General features: G+C 37.3%; 5 protein-coding genes across 8 annotated transcripts; 3 read left to right on the top strand and 2 right to left on the bottom strand.

Moving 5' to 3' along the window:
• Positions 1-49: 49 nt before the first annotated feature.
• Positions 50-2,854, top strand: LOC140788478 (probable arabinosyltransferase ARAD1). Its single transcript, XM_073137733.1, has 3 exons — positions 50-702; positions 1,481-1,734; positions 2,016-2,854. The coding sequence occupies exons 1-3, from the start codon at positions 96-98 to the stop codon at positions 2,565-2,567; spliced, it is 1,413 nt and encodes a 470-aa protein (XP_072993834.1). The 5' UTR covers positions 50-95; the 3' UTR covers positions 2,568-2,854.
• Positions 2,855-3,251: 397 nt separating this feature from the next.
• Positions 3,252-4,133, top strand: LOC140789517 (small ribosomal subunit protein uS9-like). Its single transcript, XM_073139240.1, has one exon. It carries the CDS (start codon positions 3,370-3,372, stop codon positions 3,808-3,810), a length of 441 nt encoding a protein of 146 aa, XP_072995341.1. The 5' UTR covers positions 3,252-3,369; the 3' UTR covers positions 3,811-4,133.
• Positions 4,134-6,889: 2,756 nt separating this feature from the next.
• On the top strand, positions 6,890-7,456 carry LOC140788139 (ethylene-responsive transcription factor RAP2-9-like). The gene has a single exon (XM_073137271.1). It carries the CDS (start codon positions 6,963-6,965, stop codon positions 7,398-7,400), a length of 438 nt encoding a protein of 145 aa, XP_072993372.1. The 5' UTR covers positions 6,890-6,962; the 3' UTR covers positions 7,401-7,456.
• A 642-nt stretch (positions 7,457-8,098) lies between these two features.
• Positions 8,099-14,731, bottom strand: LOC140787927 (OVARIAN TUMOR DOMAIN-containing deubiquitinating enzyme 7). Of its 4 annotated transcripts, none has more exons than XM_073136963.1 (13): positions 14,636-14,731; positions 13,906-14,012; positions 13,653-13,728; positions 13,160-13,309; positions 12,148-12,209; positions 11,033-11,117; positions 10,756-10,905; positions 10,519-10,636; positions 10,134-10,264; positions 9,944-10,041; positions 8,725-8,864; positions 8,522-8,623; positions 8,099-8,440 (listed from the first exon to the last, which is right to left on the bottom strand). In XM_073136963.1, exons 1-11 carry the CDS (start codon positions 14,687-14,689, stop codon positions 8,738-8,740), a joined length of 1,158 nt encoding a protein of 385 aa, XP_072993064.1. In that variant the 5' UTR covers positions 14,690-14,731; the 3' UTR covers positions 8,099-8,440; positions 8,522-8,623; positions 8,725-8,737. The 4 variants fall into 4 exon arrangements, with proteins under 4 accessions (XP_072993064.1, XP_072993065.1, XP_072993066.1 ...); XM_073136964.1 differs by having other exon boundaries at positions 10,134-10,255; XM_073136965.1 differs by lacking the exon at positions 10,756-10,905.
• A 993-nt stretch (positions 14,732-15,724) lies between these two features.
• Positions 15,725-20,208, bottom strand: LOC140789385 (putative E3 ubiquitin-protein ligase RF298). Its single transcript, XM_073139060.1, has 2 exons — positions 18,366-20,208; positions 15,725-16,509 (listed from the first exon to the last, which is right to left on the bottom strand). The coding sequence occupies exons 1-2, from the start codon at positions 20,094-20,096 to the stop codon at positions 15,961-15,963; spliced, it is 2,280 nt and encodes a 759-aa protein (XP_072995161.1). The 5' UTR covers positions 20,097-20,208; the 3' UTR covers positions 15,725-15,960.
• Between the last annotated feature and the right edge of the window lie 1,225 nt (positions 20,209-21,433).

Genomic DNA, 21,433 nt, shown 5'->3' with positions numbered 1-21,433 from the left:
CCGGATCCAATAAGGACTATTATAGTCTCGTTTCCCGTTTCCAGAGAGTGAGTGAGTGAGCGAGCGAGCCAAAGAAGAAGAAACAAAGAAACCCAATGAAGAGCAGCTCTCTCCGCCTCTTCCTCGCCTTCTCCTTCCTCTCTCTTCTCCTCCTCTTCCTCTCCTCCTCCAGATCCATCTTCTCCTTACAAAACCCTACCCCTAGCCTTATATCCCACCCCCGCCTCAAGGTCTTCGTCGCCGACCTCCCCCGATCCCTCAACTACGGCCTCCTCGACCTCTTCTGGTCCCTCCCAGGCGCTGACTCCCGAATCGCTGCCGGAGACCCCGACGCCGCTCTCCGATCCTCCGCCTCTCTTCGCCACCGGCTTCCCGATCCCCCGCCTTACCCGGAGAACCCCCTCATCAAGCAGTACAGCACCGAGTACTGGCTTCTTGGGGATCTCGAGACGCCGCCCCGCTTGCGCCATGAGTCGTCGGTCGCCAAGAGGGTGTACGATTCAGACGACGCCGATGTGGTGTTCGTGCCGTTCTTCGCAGCGCTCAGCGCGGAGATGGAACTCGGGTGGGGGAAAAAGGGGCGCTTTTTAAAGGAGGAGGGGAATGGTGATTATAGGAGGCAGAGAGAGGTGGTGGATCGGATTTTGTCGTCGGAGGCATGGAAAAGATCCGGGGGACGGGATCATGTCTTCGTTTTGACTGGTAATTTGTGCTTCGATCCAAAGTAGCATTTTTGTTTACTTATTTGGCAATCTGCGTATTATACTTCATAGTAATTATGTTTGAGATGTCTGTCTTCTTAATGGTATGTTTGTTTGATTCGGTAAAACTTTTGTAAGATCTTTCTGTGTGTCCCTAAAACTGTTGAAATAGTATGAGTCAGATCAAGTGCCTCGAGATTAGGATCTGATGGCAATGTTGTCACTTGGCAAAAGTTTCTACCCAGAGTTTGTAGATCTCTCCTTTTTGCTGCTGATTCTTGCTGAATGGTTTAAAGTTACTACTGGTGTCGTTTTTCTATTATCTTATTGTGTAGGTAGTTTCAGAAACTGCTTCATCTTTTAGCTTTGTTCAGAACCCAATATTTTTTTCTTTGTTATCTTTGATTTGCTTAATAGTGAAGACTGCAAGAGTTACACATAAGAATACTTTTTATTGATCGTTATATTTTGGATAATGGGACTTTGATTTCCTGAAATCTGAAGTCCTCTTCCATCCTGAAATATTTTCCATGCTAGTAGCTACAAAAATTGCTCAACAAGCACCATGAGTTTGAAGGGTATAGTTGTAATCATTTACTCAATGCTGAAATAAATTAGAGATGGCTGTCGATAGAATTTAATAGATCCAAGCAACTTTTGCTAATTATTCTTGAGCTAGTCTTGTTATGGCCTTGCTGGAATTGTTACTGTGTTTAGCTGCTTATGTTTTAGCCTGTGGATTGTCAGGTTGTGTTAAATCTTGAAGCATTCTTTGACAGACCCCGTTGCAATGTGGCATGTCAGAAGTGAGATAGCGCCAGCTATTCTTCTGGTGGTTGATTTTGGGGGGTGGTACAAGGTTGATTCTAAAGCAGCAAATGGTAACTCTTCACATATGATACAACACACTCAGGTGTCATTGCTCAAAGATGTGATAGTTCCTTACACCCATTTGCTCCCTAGACTACATCTCTCAGATGATCGAAATCGACGTAGCCTTCTCTATTTCAAAGGAGCTAAGCACAGGCATCGGGTGTGTTGATCTAAAATTATCTCACTCTTCTGATTTATGCAGTAAATATCTGGGTCATATAGGTTCATATTCAGACCATTTTAATGTGATCAAGAATGACTTAATACTCATAATTATTTAATCATAAGATAATACCAGCATGATGTGTTGGTATGACTTATTGCTCTTAATAAATCTGGATTCTAGAGTTTCACAAAAATGTTCTCCAATTGCTTTCCATTTTTTGGTTTCAGATGAGGTGTCTGTTATTACTTTTTATCTCTCACCTTTATCTGTTTCAGGGTGGTTTGGTTCGGGAGAAATTATGGGATCTTCTTGTGAATGAGCCTGATGTTGTTATAGAAGAAGGTTTTCCTAATGCGACTGGCCGTGAGCAGTCAATTGAAGGGATGCGATCCTCAGAATTTTGTCTTCACCCTGCAGGCGACACACCGACGTCATGTCGCCTTTTTGATGCAGTTCTTAGTCTTTGCATACCAGTTATCGTGAGTGATAACATTGAGCTTCCATTTGAAGGAATGGTTGACTACTCAGATTTCTCTGTTTTTGTGTCCGTCAGCAATGCGCTGCAGCCAAAGTGGCTCGTAAATTATTTGAGAAATATCTCCAAGGAACAGAAGAACAAGTTCCGCATGAATATGGCTCGTGTTCAACCAATCTTTGAGTTTGATAATGGCAGTCCTGGTGGTTTGGGCCCTGTTTCTCCCGACGGTGCCGTGAACCACATATGGAGAAAGATATATCAAAAGCTGCCTATGATCAGAGAAGCTATGGTGCGGGAAAAGCGAAAACCAGAGGGTGTGTTGATTCCACTACGGTGTCAGTGTTCCTGATCAACTTAGTGATCTTCTTGTATTTGATCAGTTACTTCCACTCAAATCCATTTCTTCTTGTAACAGAAACCATTACTTTACAAGGCTTTCTGATCGATTTCTTTAGTTCTCTAGGCTGGTCTGAACAAAACTTCTCAGTCTTCTATTGTGGCCTCACTTTGGATAGACTAGATGGTGGAAGTCATTTGGTGGTTGAGTCTTCCTATTTCTTGATATGTATATACTTTTGCTGATGCTGATAAATCACAGCTTCACATCCAAAAAGATTTAAGAGAATTTTTTTTTAATTTTTTTTTTGAATCATGAGGGCACTACATTTTCATTCTAATTAGATGACATTGGTACAGATGCATGCCCTCTCATTTGATGATACAAGGATTGAACAGCAAATATAAGAGAGAAGAGATGCACTAGTAATCCAACAATCAGAAAAAGATAATACATTATAAGTTCAGACTCATCTTGATGAGGCTCGATTTAATTTATATATATAATTTTATATACTATGTATAATTTGGAACTATTGAATTAAGCCTCATTCATTTCAAGTTTAAATCCCAGCCCAGTCTTAATTAATTAATCATAGCTTACAACCAATTCGGATTCGGGTGGGATCTTTTGCGGACCCATTAACTTACCGTTTGGCTTCGAGACCTACAGCAACGAGGGCATTAAAAAAACCCTAACCCTAACACATTCCCCGTTATATATCCCTCTTAACCACTCGGCCACCGGCGCTTCCTCTTTCTTTCGGTTGCTTAGGTTTCTTTCAACCCCCTGCCTCTCTCGCAACTCCTCTCTCATGACTACGGTACCCGCGACGAAATCCGTGCAATGCTTCGGAAGAAAGAAGACGGCGGTTGCCGTCACGTACTGCAAGGCCGGCCGCGGGCTAATCAAGGTTAACGGTAGCCCGATCGAGCTTGTAAAACCTGAGATCCTTTGCTACAAGGCGTTGGAGCCCGTCCTCCTCCTTGGCCGCAGCCGCTTCGCCGAAGTAGACATGCGGATCCGCGTCCGCGGCGGCGGGAAGACCTCGCAGATCTATGCCATCCGCCAAAGCATTGCCAAGGCCCTCGTGGCCTACTACCAGAAGTACGTGGATGAGCAGTCCAAGAAGGAGATCAAGGATATACTTGTCCGCTATGATCGCACGCTGCTTGTCGCCGATCCGCGCCGCTGTGAGCCCAAGAAGTTTGGTGGTCGCGGCGCTCGCGCGAGGTTCCAGAAGTCGTATCGTTAGGCTCCAGATTGCTCTCGGAGAGGAAAGTTTGGTTCTTGCTGGAATTTTCTACTATATTTTGTTTGAGATGGATCATTAAATCTATGTTTTGGGGGGTTAAGTAGGATTTTTGGTTTAGCTAAAGATATGTGTTTGCTTGGGTTGACCTGGTTATGTGGTAAATCCAACTAATTATGCTTATCTCAAGTATTACTGATGTTCTATGCTATTTGGTGCTTGATTTATGTAGTCTATGTCCTAGTTCATCTTTGATGTGATAGTGTGATACAACATTGCTATTAAATTCTTGAAAGGTTGGAACTTGAGATGACTGCATTTTCTAATTTGTATCGGATACTCATTGTTGGCTGCTATTTGTTGCTGTCATTTTTTGTATGAACTACGGAGTATTGAGTATCATCTTTGTCGATGCTTTTAATTTTCTTTTGTGGAAGTTCTAAATGTCAGATAAGACCATCTCATGATGCTTTATGACAATTATGTTTTTAATAGTTTCTATTGTGTACTTACATTTGGTAAAATTTCTTCATCCTTTAGAGCTATGTGAATTATCGAAGGATTTGTTACAGGGTTTCAAAGCCATTTACTTGTTTGTCAAGGATTATTATGCATACCTGCATTTCTAACTTTGATTTGCTTGTGATTCTTAAATTGTAAGTATATGAATTCGTTGCGGAATCTGCATGAGATAGATTGTGTTCCATTTGGGATACCTTCTCACTGAATTAGTTTAAGTTTATAGTGTTTGTCAGGTAAAGAAAACTAGCATTTTCATGTTTTGCATTTTAAAACTTCTTCTGGACAAATGGATATCTAGATTGACAATACTATGGATTCAAGTCAGAGAATCTTGTATCTTTGGCTACGACTGAATCCGTGGTATTCAATAGATTGATCCAAAGTATTTCAACCATCCTTTTTAATTGCTATGATGATTGCAACTTTGATACTTTGTGTGTTTTGGATAAATCAAATGGAACATATTCAAAATATCACTGAGAACAAAATAGAGATGAGTAGTAGGAACAAAGTTTATGGTTGCTTTATGAGTGTTGCTTTGATCTCAAAATGTTGGTCTTTTTGGCAGCTCTAAGGAATACATCATGCATGGAGAAAAATCAGAAGAGCCTATATGAGGAGGAAGTTATAGATTTTGAATGTTGTTATGGGTTTATTGTTTAAGGATGAAAATATGCTAGAAGTACATTGGTATTGTGCAGTAATGGCACCACCATTTAAGGTTGTAAATTTGTAAAATGCTACTTGGTGCTTAACTCAAAGGAAACCCTTGTCAATGGTGTAATAAGTTTCAAGAATTGTGAGAGAGATCAGCCAGGATTAAGGATGCTTTTGTGTCAATTTTTAGGTAGTATTGCCCCTTGTGAAGGATAATAATAATAATAATAATAATAATAGTAATAATAATAATAATAGTGTTCCTTAAGGGTCTTTCCTATGTTTTAGATAGTATTTCCTTTGAAGAATAATAATATCTTCTCATGATTTCATCTCTGCCTAAGTCTTACTAGATGGTCATTTATTTGACAATTTGTGAGGTGATGCTGGTGTGTTGCCCTCTATACTTTAAAGTTTCTTAGTTTTTCTTCTTCCAACTAGAGCATTTCTTTTGTATTTTCCATTTCCTACACGAAGGTTAATGGTGAAAGCCTGTAAATTTTGGTTGGGATTAATCTTATTGCTTGCATTCAAAATGTGATCTTACTTACTCACAGTTGGATGATGAGGTAAATTGATATTAATGTTTTGGATTTATTCTACTTCCAGGACAGGGTTATTTACTTGGTGGTTTTCATCTCTTTCTGGCGTTTGTCAATTAATTGTTTGCCTCTCATTTTATGTGTGTTTTTGCATGATTATATTATTCCAAATAGTTTGGAAAATTATTTATCCCACTAATTTACTCGTAAAGAAATACTTATTCCGCAAAAAGATCCAACCAGGTGGACTTTTCTTGAGATATGCCATCGATATTTCAAGAGAATTTAGTGAGAAATAAAGAGAGAGAGACAAAGAACTAACAATCCAAATCAAAGATCTTATCACCGAAATCAAGACTCACCAAACTTTGACGTCTCAAAATCACTCCTAAATTTTATTCAATTTGTAAAATGCTGAAACTTAAACATAAATATTAAGGATACATGTAGAGAGTAATAAGATTATTTATCTATTAATTAGATAAGAGATGTATCGTGTCAGAATTAAAGAAATTAGAGTTATTATTAAATTTAGAGCTAAATAATCACACACACTAGTGCATATTCCCATATAAAATACTAACAAAATTAGCGCTCTATCTATATCCATCCTCCCATAACGTGGGAGATCTTTGGTTGATGCACAGGTTTCAAACTCGATAAAATAAGTTTAAGAATGTTTTAGTAATAAAACGGGTGTAACTTAACATTATGGACATTTTAAAAAAAGAGGGTAGTGTTTAAATACTAATAATAAATAATGACGAGTTAATTTGCAAATAGTAGAAGGTTATATACTTAATAACACACGCCAACCAAATAAGACTTCAAAGTTGATAAGTTTGAGAGGCAGATATTATTTGAGTAAATAAGTCTACCAGTTTGCCTAAAATTGGTCAAATACGCTCCCAAAATCCCATTTCTTGCGCCGCTTCTCCATCGTCCAATTTCTTAGTAGCTTCGACGGAGACCATCCCTTCCCTTCCCTCCACCGACCTCTTTCTATTATTATACTCATTTTTAATCCTTTACCTTCTCCTCCACTCCTCTTCATCTCGTCCTAGCCGTCCGATCTCTCCCCATACCCTCTTTTGGATCATAATCCCTCCGTCCATCCACCGCCACGGCCTTTTATCCCGCCGCCGAGAGGCGTACCCGAAACGACTTGCCCGACCGCACTGCCACGTGGCCGTAAATTCTCCGTATAGTCCAATATCGCGACGAAATCATTGAGCCATATCTCTTCCTTTGTCGGCAAGCGCTATGGCTTCCCATTTTAGTTGGATAAGCTCATCAACAGTAACCTTAAGACTTCCTTTTTGTTTATATATATATATAGAGGGAGAGGGAGAAAGAGAGAGAATGTTATCGCGAAATGCAATGTGCTAACAAGAGAGAGAGAGAGAGAGAGAGAGAGAGAGAGAGGGCTATTTGATGTCGCAGTGTGGGGAAAAATTAAGCCGAAATGGGAAGGAGAAGCCGTACCGTGGAATCAGGATGCGGAAGTGGGGGAAGTGGGTGGCGGAGATACGGGAGCCGAACAAGCGGAGTAGGATATGGTTAGGATCCTACTCCACCCCGGTGGCGGCCGCCAAGGCCTACGACACCGCCGTCTTCTACCTCCGGGGCCGCTCCGCTAGGCTAAACTTCCCCGACGATGTCCTCCTCGACGACCATGACGATGACGGCGACCGTAGGCCGGATGTCGGATTGTCGGCGGCTACGATACGGAAGAAGGCGGCGGAGGTCGGTGCGAGGGTGGACGCGGCGCAGCAGAAGGGAAGGGCCCGCTGCTACTCGTCGCAAGTCTATAACAGTCCTGACCTCAATAAAGAGCCGAGTGATGAGGGATTGGAAAAAGATGAAGATTGAGTTTGTATGCCCTTGTGTGTTATATCTATCTATCTATATATATATCTATTCATCTATCTGCCCTTGTTTATTAGGTTTTAGTAGAGATATGAAGTTTTATTCAATTTTTTGTTTCTTTTAATTAATTAATTAAATTTTTTTTTTTTTTTTTGGGTCTTAGTTTAGATTCTAATTTTTGTTTTGCTGTTGTTGGGTGAGAGAGGCTACTTGCTCCCTCGAAACAAAAAAGCAATATATGAGGTTGTGGAATTTAAGTAAAAGTGATCCGATGATCGACTAAAATCCTACTCTTTTACCCTGGACTTGGGAGGTATTGTTGAATAACTCGACTAAATTATTCTACTTTCCTCCATCATTATCTCTCTCTCTCTCTCTCTCTCTCTCTCTCTTAGCTCGAAATGGTTCAAATATAGTACGACGTTTATCTGATTGGTTTCACTCCTGTCTTGTGTCAACCTTAGTTAACATGTAATTTTGAGGATAAAGTCTAAAGGAGCTGGAGATGTAAATAGTTTAAACGTTTGTATGTAAACTATAAATTCATGAGAACACAAGACGGGGTACTTAATTTTCTTTATTAATCTATTCACAGATCATCATCATTACCGGAATAATAAGCATCAGTTGCATTCTTTCTCACAAGCAGCAACTTACGGTTTACATTCATCTATTCACAATCTATACGTTTTCACTCTCCCTAAAAGAAGACAAGAAAACATCAACTGCATTTTCTAAATGCAAGTTAACAGTACACAAGCTTCATGATTTACATGTAGAATTCCGATTTGCGACCAATAAAAGTATGAATATTATATACACAGCAAATAATGACAAAAAGACTAGCCACTGTATACTCCGGTAACATAATTAGGTTACATCTACAGCCACTGGAGGTCCATAAAAACGAAGCGTAAGAATGACTCGGTCTTGAACAACATTCCGCAATAACAAACCAAATCTAATGGGAAGTCGTGTCATTGTGCTAGCCAATGCTTTCATCCTCCCTATTGATATTCGTGGTTTATCTGTCACCTTTGATCCTGAAGTTATGAGGCAACAGTTGATATAAGCATATGACACGAAGAAAATTAATTTACTGTTGTCCAGCAGTACAAGTTTACCTGAAGGTATATATTGATCTGTATGCCGTGCCATAGTCTAGATTCAGAGAAGTACATCTTGCCATAGAATCAGATGACTCTCCTTCAGATCAACAAAGATGCCTGAGGTCATTTGCAGAATCACATAAGGAAGTCAAAATACAGATAGAATTTAGAGATTTGATGTCCATAAATTGAATTCACTCATTTCCTGTATGACGGACCTCAAATGTATGATCAAATGTAAAGAGCGCCCAAATCTGGTAGAGGCCCAGAAACACGAACCGGTACTTCTTCTGTGGTTTCTCTTTTCCGAGTTTGTTTCTTTATTTTCCTGCCTTTACTGGAAGCACCTTTGCTTTTACTGAAAACATTCAAAAAAATTTTAATAGAAGTTAAAAAAGCATGTTACATTCCCTTCCTTTACTGGCAACAATTTTCATTTTACCAGTAAAACAGTTGGACAAATTAATAGAGAAGTTAAAAGCATGTCCTCTGATTGTATGCACTCAAATTATTGTTAAAATCATCTTAAAACTACTAATAGTGTCCAAATTTAATCTTGAAAAGATCAAAGCTGGTGAGTATATATATGAGGGTATGGTGTGAAAAGCTCTTGCATTCATTTAATAGCTTACAGAGTACGCATTCCTGTGTCAAAGATGTCAGAAGTTTAACATATTAACCACTCATTATTGTAATTATCATCTTTCAAGATCTCTCTTCAAAGGCTTACCAAGCTGGTTCTTACCATCTACATAAATAAGCATCAGGATTTATAATCTTCCTTTGATCCCAAGAATTTTGAAGTAAATCAACTGAGACAAAAATAAATCCTTCTCTTTGTACCTTAGGCATTTTAAGTTTTTTAATCACATATATCCTATATGTAACTCAGTGAGCCAAGTCATGGCCAGAAGTGAACTTTACTGTATAAGCTGATGGTTTGCTACATTAGGCTTTATATATAGGAGAATGTATCAGAACATCTTAGTAAATGTAATGTTCCAGACCTTCACCATGTTATGAGCCCCAACCTAGAAGTTTGGTCTCCAATAGATTCATACCATTGCCTACAAATTGTAGGGACTAGAGACTTGGTTGTTGTTGTTGTTGAAGAGATTCATACTAGTGAACTGAAATATTTTCTGGTTTTTATACAAAGATACAAGAGTTTTATACTAGTGGCATATAATATATACAGTCATCTAAGAGAGCCACAAATGTCAATTGGTATATTCATGATGTTTATGAGCTTCATGCTAAGACAAAGGGGCGCAGTGGATTAATGAGAGCTCCAGATGCTTCTCTGTAAAAAAAACTACTTGATAAAACAAAGTTGTATGCACTTCCCAAGCTAAGAATATTATCTTACAACATTGAAATAGCAAAGTGTCATTCTCAGCTAAAATTAAGTTAATAGAGAACAAGGGCAGCATATACCTTACAGGTGCAGCAGAGGATTTAACTGTTGCTGAAGCACAGCAAGCCTTGCACTTCTTTTTTGATCCACAATAGCACTCTCTATTTCTTGGTATTTTCTTCCATAGAAAAAAAAGACAAATTAAAATACTGAATTGAATCCCAAGTCATCTACATATACGAGAACTTGTGGATTATGCATGGTAAGTACCTTAGCCTCATGTGCACTGTCACATCCCTGAATTGCTTGAATGTTGTTGGATACAATCTCTTCACAATATGTTTCCTCTATCCCTGTCTCAGTTTGTCCGCAGTTCTCATTTTGGCTGTCTCCTAGAAAATCTAAATTATTAAGCATGGAGCAGCTATGCAGACAATATGCATTGAAGTGTTCCGAACATAATAAGTATGAGACTAATACTTCTTGAACGATAATCATAATAACTGAATAGATTGACAGCAAAATGATTGCTTATTTTACTTAAATACAAAGAAATGATAATTTATTGAACTAAAAAAGGAGCTGCTATATGCAAGAAAGATCTTGTCCAATATATCAAATACTCTTAAAAGCAGCAAAATAGGCAAAGGTTTACCATGACAAGAAAAGTCCTCAAGAGAACCATCCTCAATGTGCGTCACATCTGATGCTTGCTGGTCAGCTATTATAAACTCAATTGCAATATCAACATCACCACCTACGTCTCGTAAAACCTGGCAGTGTGATTAACAACACCAGATATATTATGTCTAAGAAAATAACAGCTACTAAAATGATTACTTCTTTCCTTGTGAATTCAAGTTCCTTTGAGAAACATACACATAATTCTCACCTGCTCAATTTTATCAACATCGTTACATCCTGTACCACTCATGACCAATTTTACTGAGCCAATATCAGAAGAATATTTGTGGGCTGATCTCTTAGTTTCATTAGCTGTTTCTTTAGGTTTATGGCTCACTGTAGAAATATTTGTGTCCTCCTAAATAAAGTGACACTTACATCAGACATAGATATCTCATGCCTATATTATTTCATATGAATATGTTGTTTAGCACAAGTTCATAGACAAGATCAAATTTAATTATTTAAACATTCACTGTGAAAACCTTGATAGCAATTGGCATAGCAGGTCCTTCACAAGAATCGTCCTCTAACCGAACACTATTATAGTGCTCACCGTCATGATAACATCTGCGTTGATCAATGTTATGTTGATTCAAAATTTTGATTGCAAAATATAAGAATTACAGAGTGCAGATAATATAGAACTTTAATAACTAGCAGAATCTCACATCAGATGTTATTACAAGAAAGAATCTCATCCAGAGAGCACTATCCTGTGATGAGGCACGATATTGTGACTCTGCAGTAGTTGAACCTATAACTACTACAAAGTACAAACACATCTAGAGAATGTACATAAAGACCAAAAACAATATAAAGTTATAAATTTACGGTCTAATTAGAAGCCTTATATGTTAAACCTTTTCTATGGTAAAGAAGATCAAAGCAATGATTATATTTAGCAGCAAAGAAATAATCCATCAATCATTCCTTGAACTTATACATGGAAAGAAAAAGAAAATAATCCTCGGAAGTTCTCAAAGACAAGTGAACTCTATTCCTACTTAATTTTCTTTCTGCAAACAAAAATTGATCATATGCTTTCTTCTCCTTATCTTCTATGTTGCATGTTCTTAATTGGATGAAAATTTTTCGTAGTTTTCATTTGAACTGAAGATTTCCTTTAAAGATGATTGAAACTAGAGATAACGGGGATGGCTAATTTATTCTCTTCAACCATCTAGATGCTTCTGATGTACAATGTTGGACATAACCATTTCTCCCAATATTTCTCTTTTAGATAGTAAACTTATTAAATTATCCATGAATTTTGGAGCTCATTATTTTCTAACTATAGTTTAGTATGTAACAAATATTTTAGATCTTAATTCCAGAATAAACTATTAATTATTATTTCATACTTGTCGATGTTGGTGGCCATATATGTTGATTGAACTAATCTTTTATTTAGCTTCTAATAACATATGAAAATGAAACAAGAACTTTAGCTCAAATTAATGTTGTCAAATTACAAAGTAAAGAAAAAGAAATGCAGTTTTAATGACTTCAAAATAATATTTACATACATATGGAAAACCATATTTTAAGTCACACCAACAAATAGTTAGACTGAGTTGCACAAGTCTAGAAAGCTTACAAATGGATCCTATTAGCTTCATGACCATTGAAATTGTTTATGTACCAACGGGGAGAGTTAAGCTGCATACCGAATATTAGCAACATCAAAGAAGTATCCCACAATAAGTGCTTAACTTAATATCATCCCATGATATTAGCAACGATACAAGTACACAATCAATCAGGGAAATATCACACGAACCCATAGAAACAGCGGCATGATAAAATCTGATGTACTGTTATGTCTTTCTCACATGATCACAAGAATGAAGACATTGGGTTAAGTGGCAGCTTAGCAACTACAGTTGGTAAATTTTGTTAAGGTAAAAAAGTAAAACAAATGCTCACAGATATATATGAGCATCCTGAGATAGCTATGTGCTACATTACATCCCAAAATCAGCAGAAAGTGGACCCTGCTAAGCTAGTATACTGCCTTGACACGACAAGCCTGTCTATTTGGTAAAGAATAAAAAGGTTCCGTAGTATTAATGATGTGTGTGGCTAAATAATTAGTCCACTGGATACACTTGCATTGTGAATATAAAATTTAGGAACTGTCAAGAAATATGAACTTGTACATAATGAATAGAAGGGTAATAAAATAGCCTCAACATGATAGGAGAGAGACTAGTAACCCAAGAACATGTACTATCTGATATCTGCTATAATAAAATATTATCAGTGTATGTGCTGATAAAGTGGATTGCTTGACCACATTAGGGAGTTCTATTAAGATCTGATAAGAGTACTGTTGTTGAGTAATATAGCAGAAAGATAGAATATCTAGAGAAGATCTAATCAGGGTTCTAAAATGTCCGTGGAACTTATACATTATCAAGTAGAAAATGGCAAAGAAACATGATGTTACAGTGTATAGAGAGCACTGAATGAATACTTAGTAATTACATTCAAAAGTAGACAAACCACAAGTAGATGGACATCTTTCTCACTAGATTGGAGATAGATCATATATAAAGATAGCAAAATCTAATTTTTATAAGCCCGAAATAAAAAATATATGGACTTGCCCGATGAATACAAATATTTCTTTTTGCAACAAGAGAAGCTGCTTGCAATTCCATATGGCCTGCCCATGTACCATCCTTTTCCATGGACTGACAATATTCATCAAATGGAACATCATCCTCAATGAATGGCTCAAAATCCTCGCGATGCTTCTATATGGTGCAAATGAAATAGGATTAGCTTGATCATTCCAAGAAACAACAAAATAACATCCTAATATTGGGCAATTTAAGTGCATAAGATTTCTCAAATATGATTAATAGTGACTCGGATATCCAACAAAATTTAGCAAAGAAAAAGAAAAATAAAAAGAATGTTAAAGGTCTAACAGATGAACGATTCTTTCAAGAGATTGAACAAATAATTTCAATTATTAAGCATGATTACTGGATAAAAAGAAAAGGACAAGATAAGCATCGAAACGATGGGTAGAAAAAAATATTGCAGGCTAACTGTCTAAAAGTTGTTGATTAAAATGAAGTGGGCAATCAATACCACAATATATTGTACTATCATACTGCGATACTTGTTATGTTCTTCTTCATTGCCCTCTAGCTGATCAGCTAAAGCCCTGCAAACCACCATGAGTACTCACATAATTCAAATAAATTTAAATCCAAGGCATAAGATTTAATGAATTCCGGTACATATTATATTCTCTTTGTATATAATTGACAAGATCAAGAGTGCAAGACTAGATAATGGACAAAGGCAACAATAAGGAAAAGAAACAGGTTTATCTGCAAACCTAAAGAAACAATTTCCATCTGCTGTCACTTGAATTATCTTTAAGCCCAAGGCATCTAGTTGAGCACGAAATTCTCCTATATCACCATCCTTTTTGTTCTTCTTTGCCTGTGTATTGCATCAACATACACTTCCTTTAAGCCTAGTACATTTATATATGAAAAATCCAACAAAACTGAGCTGCAAAATCGAGCTCTATATATCCCAACTCTTAACTGGGATAATCATAGAAAATGTCTTTTTATCACTCTTGCATATTTGATTCTTAATATCATCTCATATATGTATTGATACTTGCTATTTCCTCCAAAAGTTAATTAGAATAATATTTTCCACACAAAAAACATAGTAGAGGGGAGGGATGCAGCTGTAGTTTATTACCCTGTCCCTATTCTAGTACTCCACAGTATATCCTCTATAATAATAAAGCTACTTCAAAAATAATAAGCTATTCTCAAACTGCACAGTGTATGCTCTATCATAAATAATATAGCTAACACAAGAATCTCGTTTCAGTCTTAAAGATCAAACCTACAAGTTAGTCCCTTTGCGGTCTGACATGAGAATCTACAGAAAACCAAGGGGATATCTCTTGGAGTAATTCTAAATTCTTGCTTCTCGCATCAAGAATTGTCGATTTCGAAGGAGAGCAGCTCGGATTTGTAATGCCACGGAAGTAATGGAGAACCATTCAAGTAAGCTCTCGTAAGTAGAAAAAGGGGAAGACTTACGCCATGGCGATGCGCTTTCTGGGACTTGGGCTTCTTGCTCTTGGCCTGAACCATCTCCGATCGAAAAGGGAGGTCGATGGCGAAGGAGAGAGAGAGAGGGAGTCGGCGTTTGATGGTGGAGGGCGACGAGTCGGATCGGATCCATGTAGGATCCCAACTCGGATGGATCCGATAGAATAATTCGGGAATGTATCAAAAATACCCTGCATTTATTTATTTATTATTATTCACACCACTATATAGATGAGTTAAAAAGAATACAAATGATTTTAATACTCTTGACTAAGTTTTTTTAAAGGTAAACTATAAGAGGAGAGCCAGACTTTATTAAGCACAAACGAGAGATATTTTCAATTTTAAATATAATAAAATATTATTTATCCTATTATATATTGTCAGGTAAAAGTTAACTAAGGTGTTTTGGAGGCATTAATTAGAGGAATTAAAAGTAAAATATAGTAGAGTGTGAATGATAATAGAAGTATAACATATGATGTTTTTAATATATTGTAATATTTATTTTCTCTGCAACTAAACAGCCTGAACGAAATGCCCTATAAATATAGATCTTCTTTTTTTGTTCTTTTTGGAGAAAATAATAAGACCAGTTGATACCAAAATATATGCTTTAGTGCAGCTTAAGCTTAATGCAGGATTAAGAGTAACAAACTTGAGCTCGAACTGGGCCAGAAATTTATGCTTAGAATAAAAACAAGCTGGTATTCAGAAATTGGATAACTAAATTGTTCCTGGGATAAAAATCCATTATGGAGACTATGATGTAAATAACTTTAAAATTACAAATTTCCATTAGCTTGTGGGGTAGTTCACATTGCTGGTATGTTTGTCTGATAATAGACTTGGAATTCTCAAGATGCCTGCTAGATATGTTGGTAACCAGGAAAGTACTTATTTTTATTTTATACCAAACTAGGGACAGGAAGAACTAACAACTGAAAGTAGCATCTGAGATCAAAGAACTGCTACCTTGTATATGGAGAAGCAGTCCATATTTACAGCCTAACACTGCATGTAAGTGCTCTTAATTTGAGAAGATGATATTCATTCATCAGATTATGGAATCATAGATGCACCAGAATATTCACCTTATATATAGAGAAGCAGTCCACATTTACAGCCTAACACAGCATGTAAGTGCTCTTAATTTGAGAAGATGATATTCATTTATCAGATTCTGGAATCATAGATGCACCAGAATATTCACAATTCTTTGAGCAATGATGGTTTCATACCCAGCAAAAATGTTTCAGGATACATTATTTGTTTTTTCTTAGTCTCACAAATAGTAATTCTGGATCTTTAACTCAGAGATATGAAAAAGTATTTGCAACGTTGCTGCTAGCGAAGCGGACAGAAACTCTGCGCCGGATAGGGGTCCTGCAAGAAGGACAATCGTTCATGCCTCCTTGTACATGAAGCTCATTGCATTCTTTGCAAAGAACTTGGTGTGCACAAGGAAGGAAAACCACCGACGTCTCCTCTGTCAAGCACATTACACACTCCCGTTCATGCTGTACATCATCAGATGGAAGTTCCAGGGATTCCAAAATCACAGCCAAAACTTGAGCGTTGATATCCTTCCTCCCATCTGGATCATAGGTATAATAATCTTTATCTGTGATCCTTCTTGTTTCTGCAATCCTTGGAGGGTCCAGTATCCTCCTCAACTTTGAAATCTTCCGTTCAAGTCCTCGAATAGTAAATTTGTACCTTTGCAATTCATTTTCTCTGTTTAACATAAGAACATTTTCCTGTGATTTTGCAGAAGCCTCGATATGTTCTTGCTCTTTTCTTTCAGAGTCAGCCAACGTGAGTGCTTTTCTGCTCATCTCCTCCTCTTGTCTCAATGTAGTCTGGAGTTTCCATAAGGCAGAACAAGAAGTGAAAAACAATGTATATTTTGGTCCAAGAAATAGAAAGGCTCATGGAGTCTCATAGGGAAAGTGAGGCCTGTAATGGCTACAAACAGGAAGGGCGAAAAAAGTTTAAAAACAGATGGAAGAAAATTAAATGAACTGGAAAGAGATTCCAATGAGAGGACTATGGTGGCATACAGAATAGCATAATCTACTATTTGAATTTATCTCCTGTTCAATTAATGCATAAGTTGTTAAAAATATCACTTTAACCCCCGAAACCCCACTAAACAACAACAACAATGAGAACCAATATTTGATTTGTGCATGCAGCCCATATTTGGATAGCGTCCGTTGACCTCTCCAGTCTCTGCATCTGCATGGATAGGCACGTAACTCATACATGAGAAATTCGCCCTATTTCCGCACATTAGATATTAGATAGGTATAAGCCTCTAGTCCTTATTCAGGTCAGTCAATGGATCATTTCCACTAAAATTTAGGGATCCTATTTCTTAGTTCTCTTGACAAAAGCTTTATGTTGTTTGCCAAGCTATCTAATGTCACTCTGCTCCTCTCCAAGCTTGAGATCAGCTATTGACAGATATAAGAATAAGCATGCAAAGATGGATAACAAATGTAACACTCTTAAGATTAACTCTTAAATGACACCAGACACAAAAATCTCTGAGCTCCAAATGAAAAGGAAAGGATATGCTAGCACACAAATGGAAACAAAAACTATAATAGCTTATGCGTATATACAAATAGCCGCATGCAAATATGGATATTGGATGATAAATGTAACCCTCCTAAGAATTTAACTCTTAACTGACTCCAGAAACAAAAATCTCAAAACTCAAAATGAAAAGGAAACCATATATTAGCATGAGTGAGCAAAGAAAAATTATGATTAGCTTATACATGCATATACTAATATATGCACCGGCTCTTTAAAAGGTGTCCAACTTTAAGAAGCAACCAAGCAGCTGACTTCAACTAAGATGCAAATGGAGTTGTTTTGACCATTCTCGTCTCCGCATACATATACTCATAAATACATGCCTATATACGTGTATATAGATATATAAATTAATGTGGGGTTTGAAATGGAATGGTTGTGACTAAAAAATGGCAGAAGAAAAGACATTGAACCAAGAACAGAATCTAAATCTATAAAGTTCAATGTGATCTACGATGTTTAACTGCTTGCTTACTTTTGCCACCTGAGACAACGAGTCGTCGCAGATAACTCTTCTAGTTGCTAGAGTTATACAACATATATATTCACACCTATGAGAATAATTGACAAATAGACAGTAAAGATGCAAATTTTAATAAAGTTTCAGTCTTGTAGTTGATCATTGTCCATCAGATCCAACATACAATGATTTTTCTTTCACAGTATCCAGACTCAAAATCCTAACCTATGTTACTTTCTTCTTTATCCAGTTAACAATTCTTTAATGGAACCATACCAGATTGCTTAACTACGCTGCAACTTTGATTGTTAGAGAGATGGCTGAAACAAGTTTTTGTAGGCATTGCAAGAAGATAAAAATCAGTTCCACATATGCTGGCATTTTTTCCTTGCAAGACAATAATATTGACAATTGATCTTGTACAGCCTTATAAAATATTCATATTCACTTCAATCAAGTAGATATTTCATCTTGAAATCTGCTAGCAAAACAGTATCCATTGTATGACCAATTACAGACTTATCAGAAAGCAAAACTAACTAATTTCATTGCTAATAGGGGAATACATTTATTGCACCGGGCTGTTTCACTATCATTTGCACAAACACGCAGATCAGAGGGAGGGATGAGTCAAGATAAAGAGAGAATTACCTGCAACTGATCTTGATGCTGTTTAGCTTTTTCAAGTTGTTGCTGTAGCTGAGAAAACTTACGTTCTTCAGCCACAAGCTCCTCTTGCAAAAGATCCTTCAGTTTCTCCCTTTTCTGCAGCATTTTGACTGTGTCTATTTCTTTCCACGAAAATTCTTGGCACTTAGCTGGTGATTGTACAGAAAGCAACTTTGCAACCTCCATTTCAAGCATAAGGTTGTCATTCTCAATTTCAAGCCTGAGTGCATCAACATTAGCCCTTTCAACATGTTCCTTAGCCCTCATTATTGCAATTTCAATCTCTGCATGTTTCTTCTTGGTGCTTTCTTCCAAATTCTGCCTCTCTTCCTTTTCTTTCCTGAGTAATTGGAGCTCAGCCTTGTCTATGCGCAGCCTTTTGACTACTTGCATCACCTTACACTGAGCCCAGTTAGTCCAGAACTCATTCTGTGCCTGCAATTCTTTCATATATGGAACTAGTTTTAGGGCCATCTCATCTCTCTTATCTCGTGGAACACAGTCTTTACACATCTTATCATACGAACAACATTCAGATTTGCTGCAAATTGGGGGCTCAACATTACAATCCAGTTTAGTGCTAATCAAACTGCTTCTTGTAGATGGCAGTGGCACAGAAAGCTCAGTGTTTGGCATAGAATTTGGAGGTGGGCTATGCACTGGATTTTTACCAAATGATGAAGTCAGTCCAGCACTAAAAGAAAGATTGACAGTTGCATCTCCTTGTGATGCATTTGTTCTCATTGCTTTGCCTACTTTTAATGAGGTCTTCAAGTTTTTACCAGAAGAGTCTGAGATAGACTTGCATTTTCTGCACAATAACAAATTTTCTGATTCACTGTGTTTACTTGTCCTTGGAGCTGCTTTAGATCCCAATCCTCGACAACTCTTATCGAAGTGAATTGACTTTTGTCTAGGAATGGAATTCCCCTTAGAACTGCTTACATGGACATTCTGACTATTCACAGGCTTCTCTTCTTGGAGAGAGTGAGTAGCAGATGGAGAAGATGAGTCCATATTATCAGATGAAGTAACTGGACTCCCATTCATAGGCTTAAGATTCGATAGCATTTTCTCCAAATCTTTTATGGCTTTTAACCTTCTAATATATAAACTCATGATGTCAAGCACAGTTGGAGTTTCAGATCTTGTATTTTGATGATAGGGTAGCATGGCAGCCAGCCTCCTAGATCCAGTAGTCTTAACTGGAGAAATAATAGCTCTGGAATTAGAACCCAGACCAAGTAGTTGTGCTGGAGGACTGTCTGACGACTCATCCTTACCACTGCCACTCGGAAGATTCACACTCCTGTTACTGAATATATTCATGTCACAAATTAGCAAGCACCACATAGCATCACCTCTAGTTATGATTGGACAGACCTCCATAAGCAAGCTCACCATATCTGCCAGCACCCATCTCTCAAACTTCTCCAAATCTTCAGAGAGATTCTCTCTCGGACAAGAACACACATCTTCCCAGCCCTCTAGCATTACCAAAGCTTTCTCCACGGTATTCGATATGGGATCACAGCTAGCATAACGGTACCCCGAAATCAACACGGCATTCATCGCGACCTCCTCAGTGTACCCATAAGAGGATATAATCTTGACTGCATTCTTAACCAATGAGTCCAAATTACTTAACAGAATCTCCTCAAGCTGGGTTTTTGTATCTTTGCTCCAACCTGCCTCTTCTTGCGAGTTCTCCATTTCTAGGCAACCTCTGGCGCCGCAGATAAGAGTCGTGCACAATCACAAACACTGGAATGGTGTTCAAGATTCTTCCCCGTGGCTAATAATTCACAGATGGGACGATCGTTTTGCAATGCACTGACATGCAAGATCAGCTCGGGATTTTCTCTTGTTCCTGCTTCCCTCCTCTTCAATGGACATAGAAGGAAGAAGATTGACACCTATATAGCAACCATCGCGGTCATTCTATTATGCCTCTCTCGATAACAATCTTTAACATCCAAGAATCCGATGCCAAGCAAATTCAAGAACAGAGAAAACTAAGATGTACATTCTCATAATAGAACTAAGCATCCATTGAAAAGATTCTTGCAATAAAAACAAGATTAAGACTCTTATCAAAATTATATAAAGCTACCCAAATGGTAAAGCGAAATATGAACAAAAAAATTTGAAAGAACCCAGATGCGGAACCACGATTCCTTCCAAGAAGAAGCAATCTAAGATGCACGAAAGCAATCCGAGTGGACCAAGAAGAGATGGGAATCGAAAGATTAGAGCCTGGAAAGGAGGAGAAGGGTGGCATTCCATCGATGACCATCGGAGAAATGGATCGCGACCCACCCGAATTGAGCTGCGATCGATCCGAGAGTCGACCGAGAGCGTAGAGTGGGAACTGGGACAGGCAATGGAGAAGAGAGTTCAACAAGAACTCCTTTGGCTTTATAGTCTTTCTTTCTTCTCACGTTTCCCTCCCAGTGCTCTCACGAACCTGAACCTCCCTCAAATGCTAAACTCTCGATTAGGGGGTAATTTGTGACGTGATGTCATTTATTTATAGGGATAATTACACTGGACATAGAATTATTGCTTATTTTTCGTATAATTCTTCTTGTTAACGTGTAACTATTAAATTAAAGTATAAATTATCATAATGCCTTTATCGTATTAATAATAAAAATATATAAATCTTATATTTTTGTATCCCATAATTATATATTTTAGAGAGGGACATTATGATAGTTAGATAATATTTAAGATTTAAGATTTAAGATTTATAAATTTAAAATTTTAGAAGATTAAAAGGTTAAAAGCACATTTTATTTTAAATTCAAATAATAAGATATGATGAGTAAATTTAATGGAAAAATACTTTATATTAAATTATGATACAAGTAAAATTTCAAAGTCAGTAGGATTTAATAAGTGTAATTAATCTTATTTTTTTTAACAAAAATTAAAACTTGCGGTTAAAAAAAAACTCAAAACTTACGCCCGCTGCAGGAAATGCCTACAAATGAGACTGCAGGCGATCCTGTCTGCAGTGAGCTCATAGGTGCGTTCGATGCTAATAA

Source organism: Typha latifolia, chromosome 5 (genome assembly GCF_019914945.1).
Source record: "Typha latifolia isolate L0001 chromosome 5, TyphaL0001v2, whole genome shotgun sequence".
NCBI lineage: Eukaryota > Viridiplantae > Streptophyta > Magnoliopsida > Poales > Typhaceae > Typha > Typha latifolia.
This window is presented reverse-complemented; position numbering and strand designations above follow the sequence as displayed.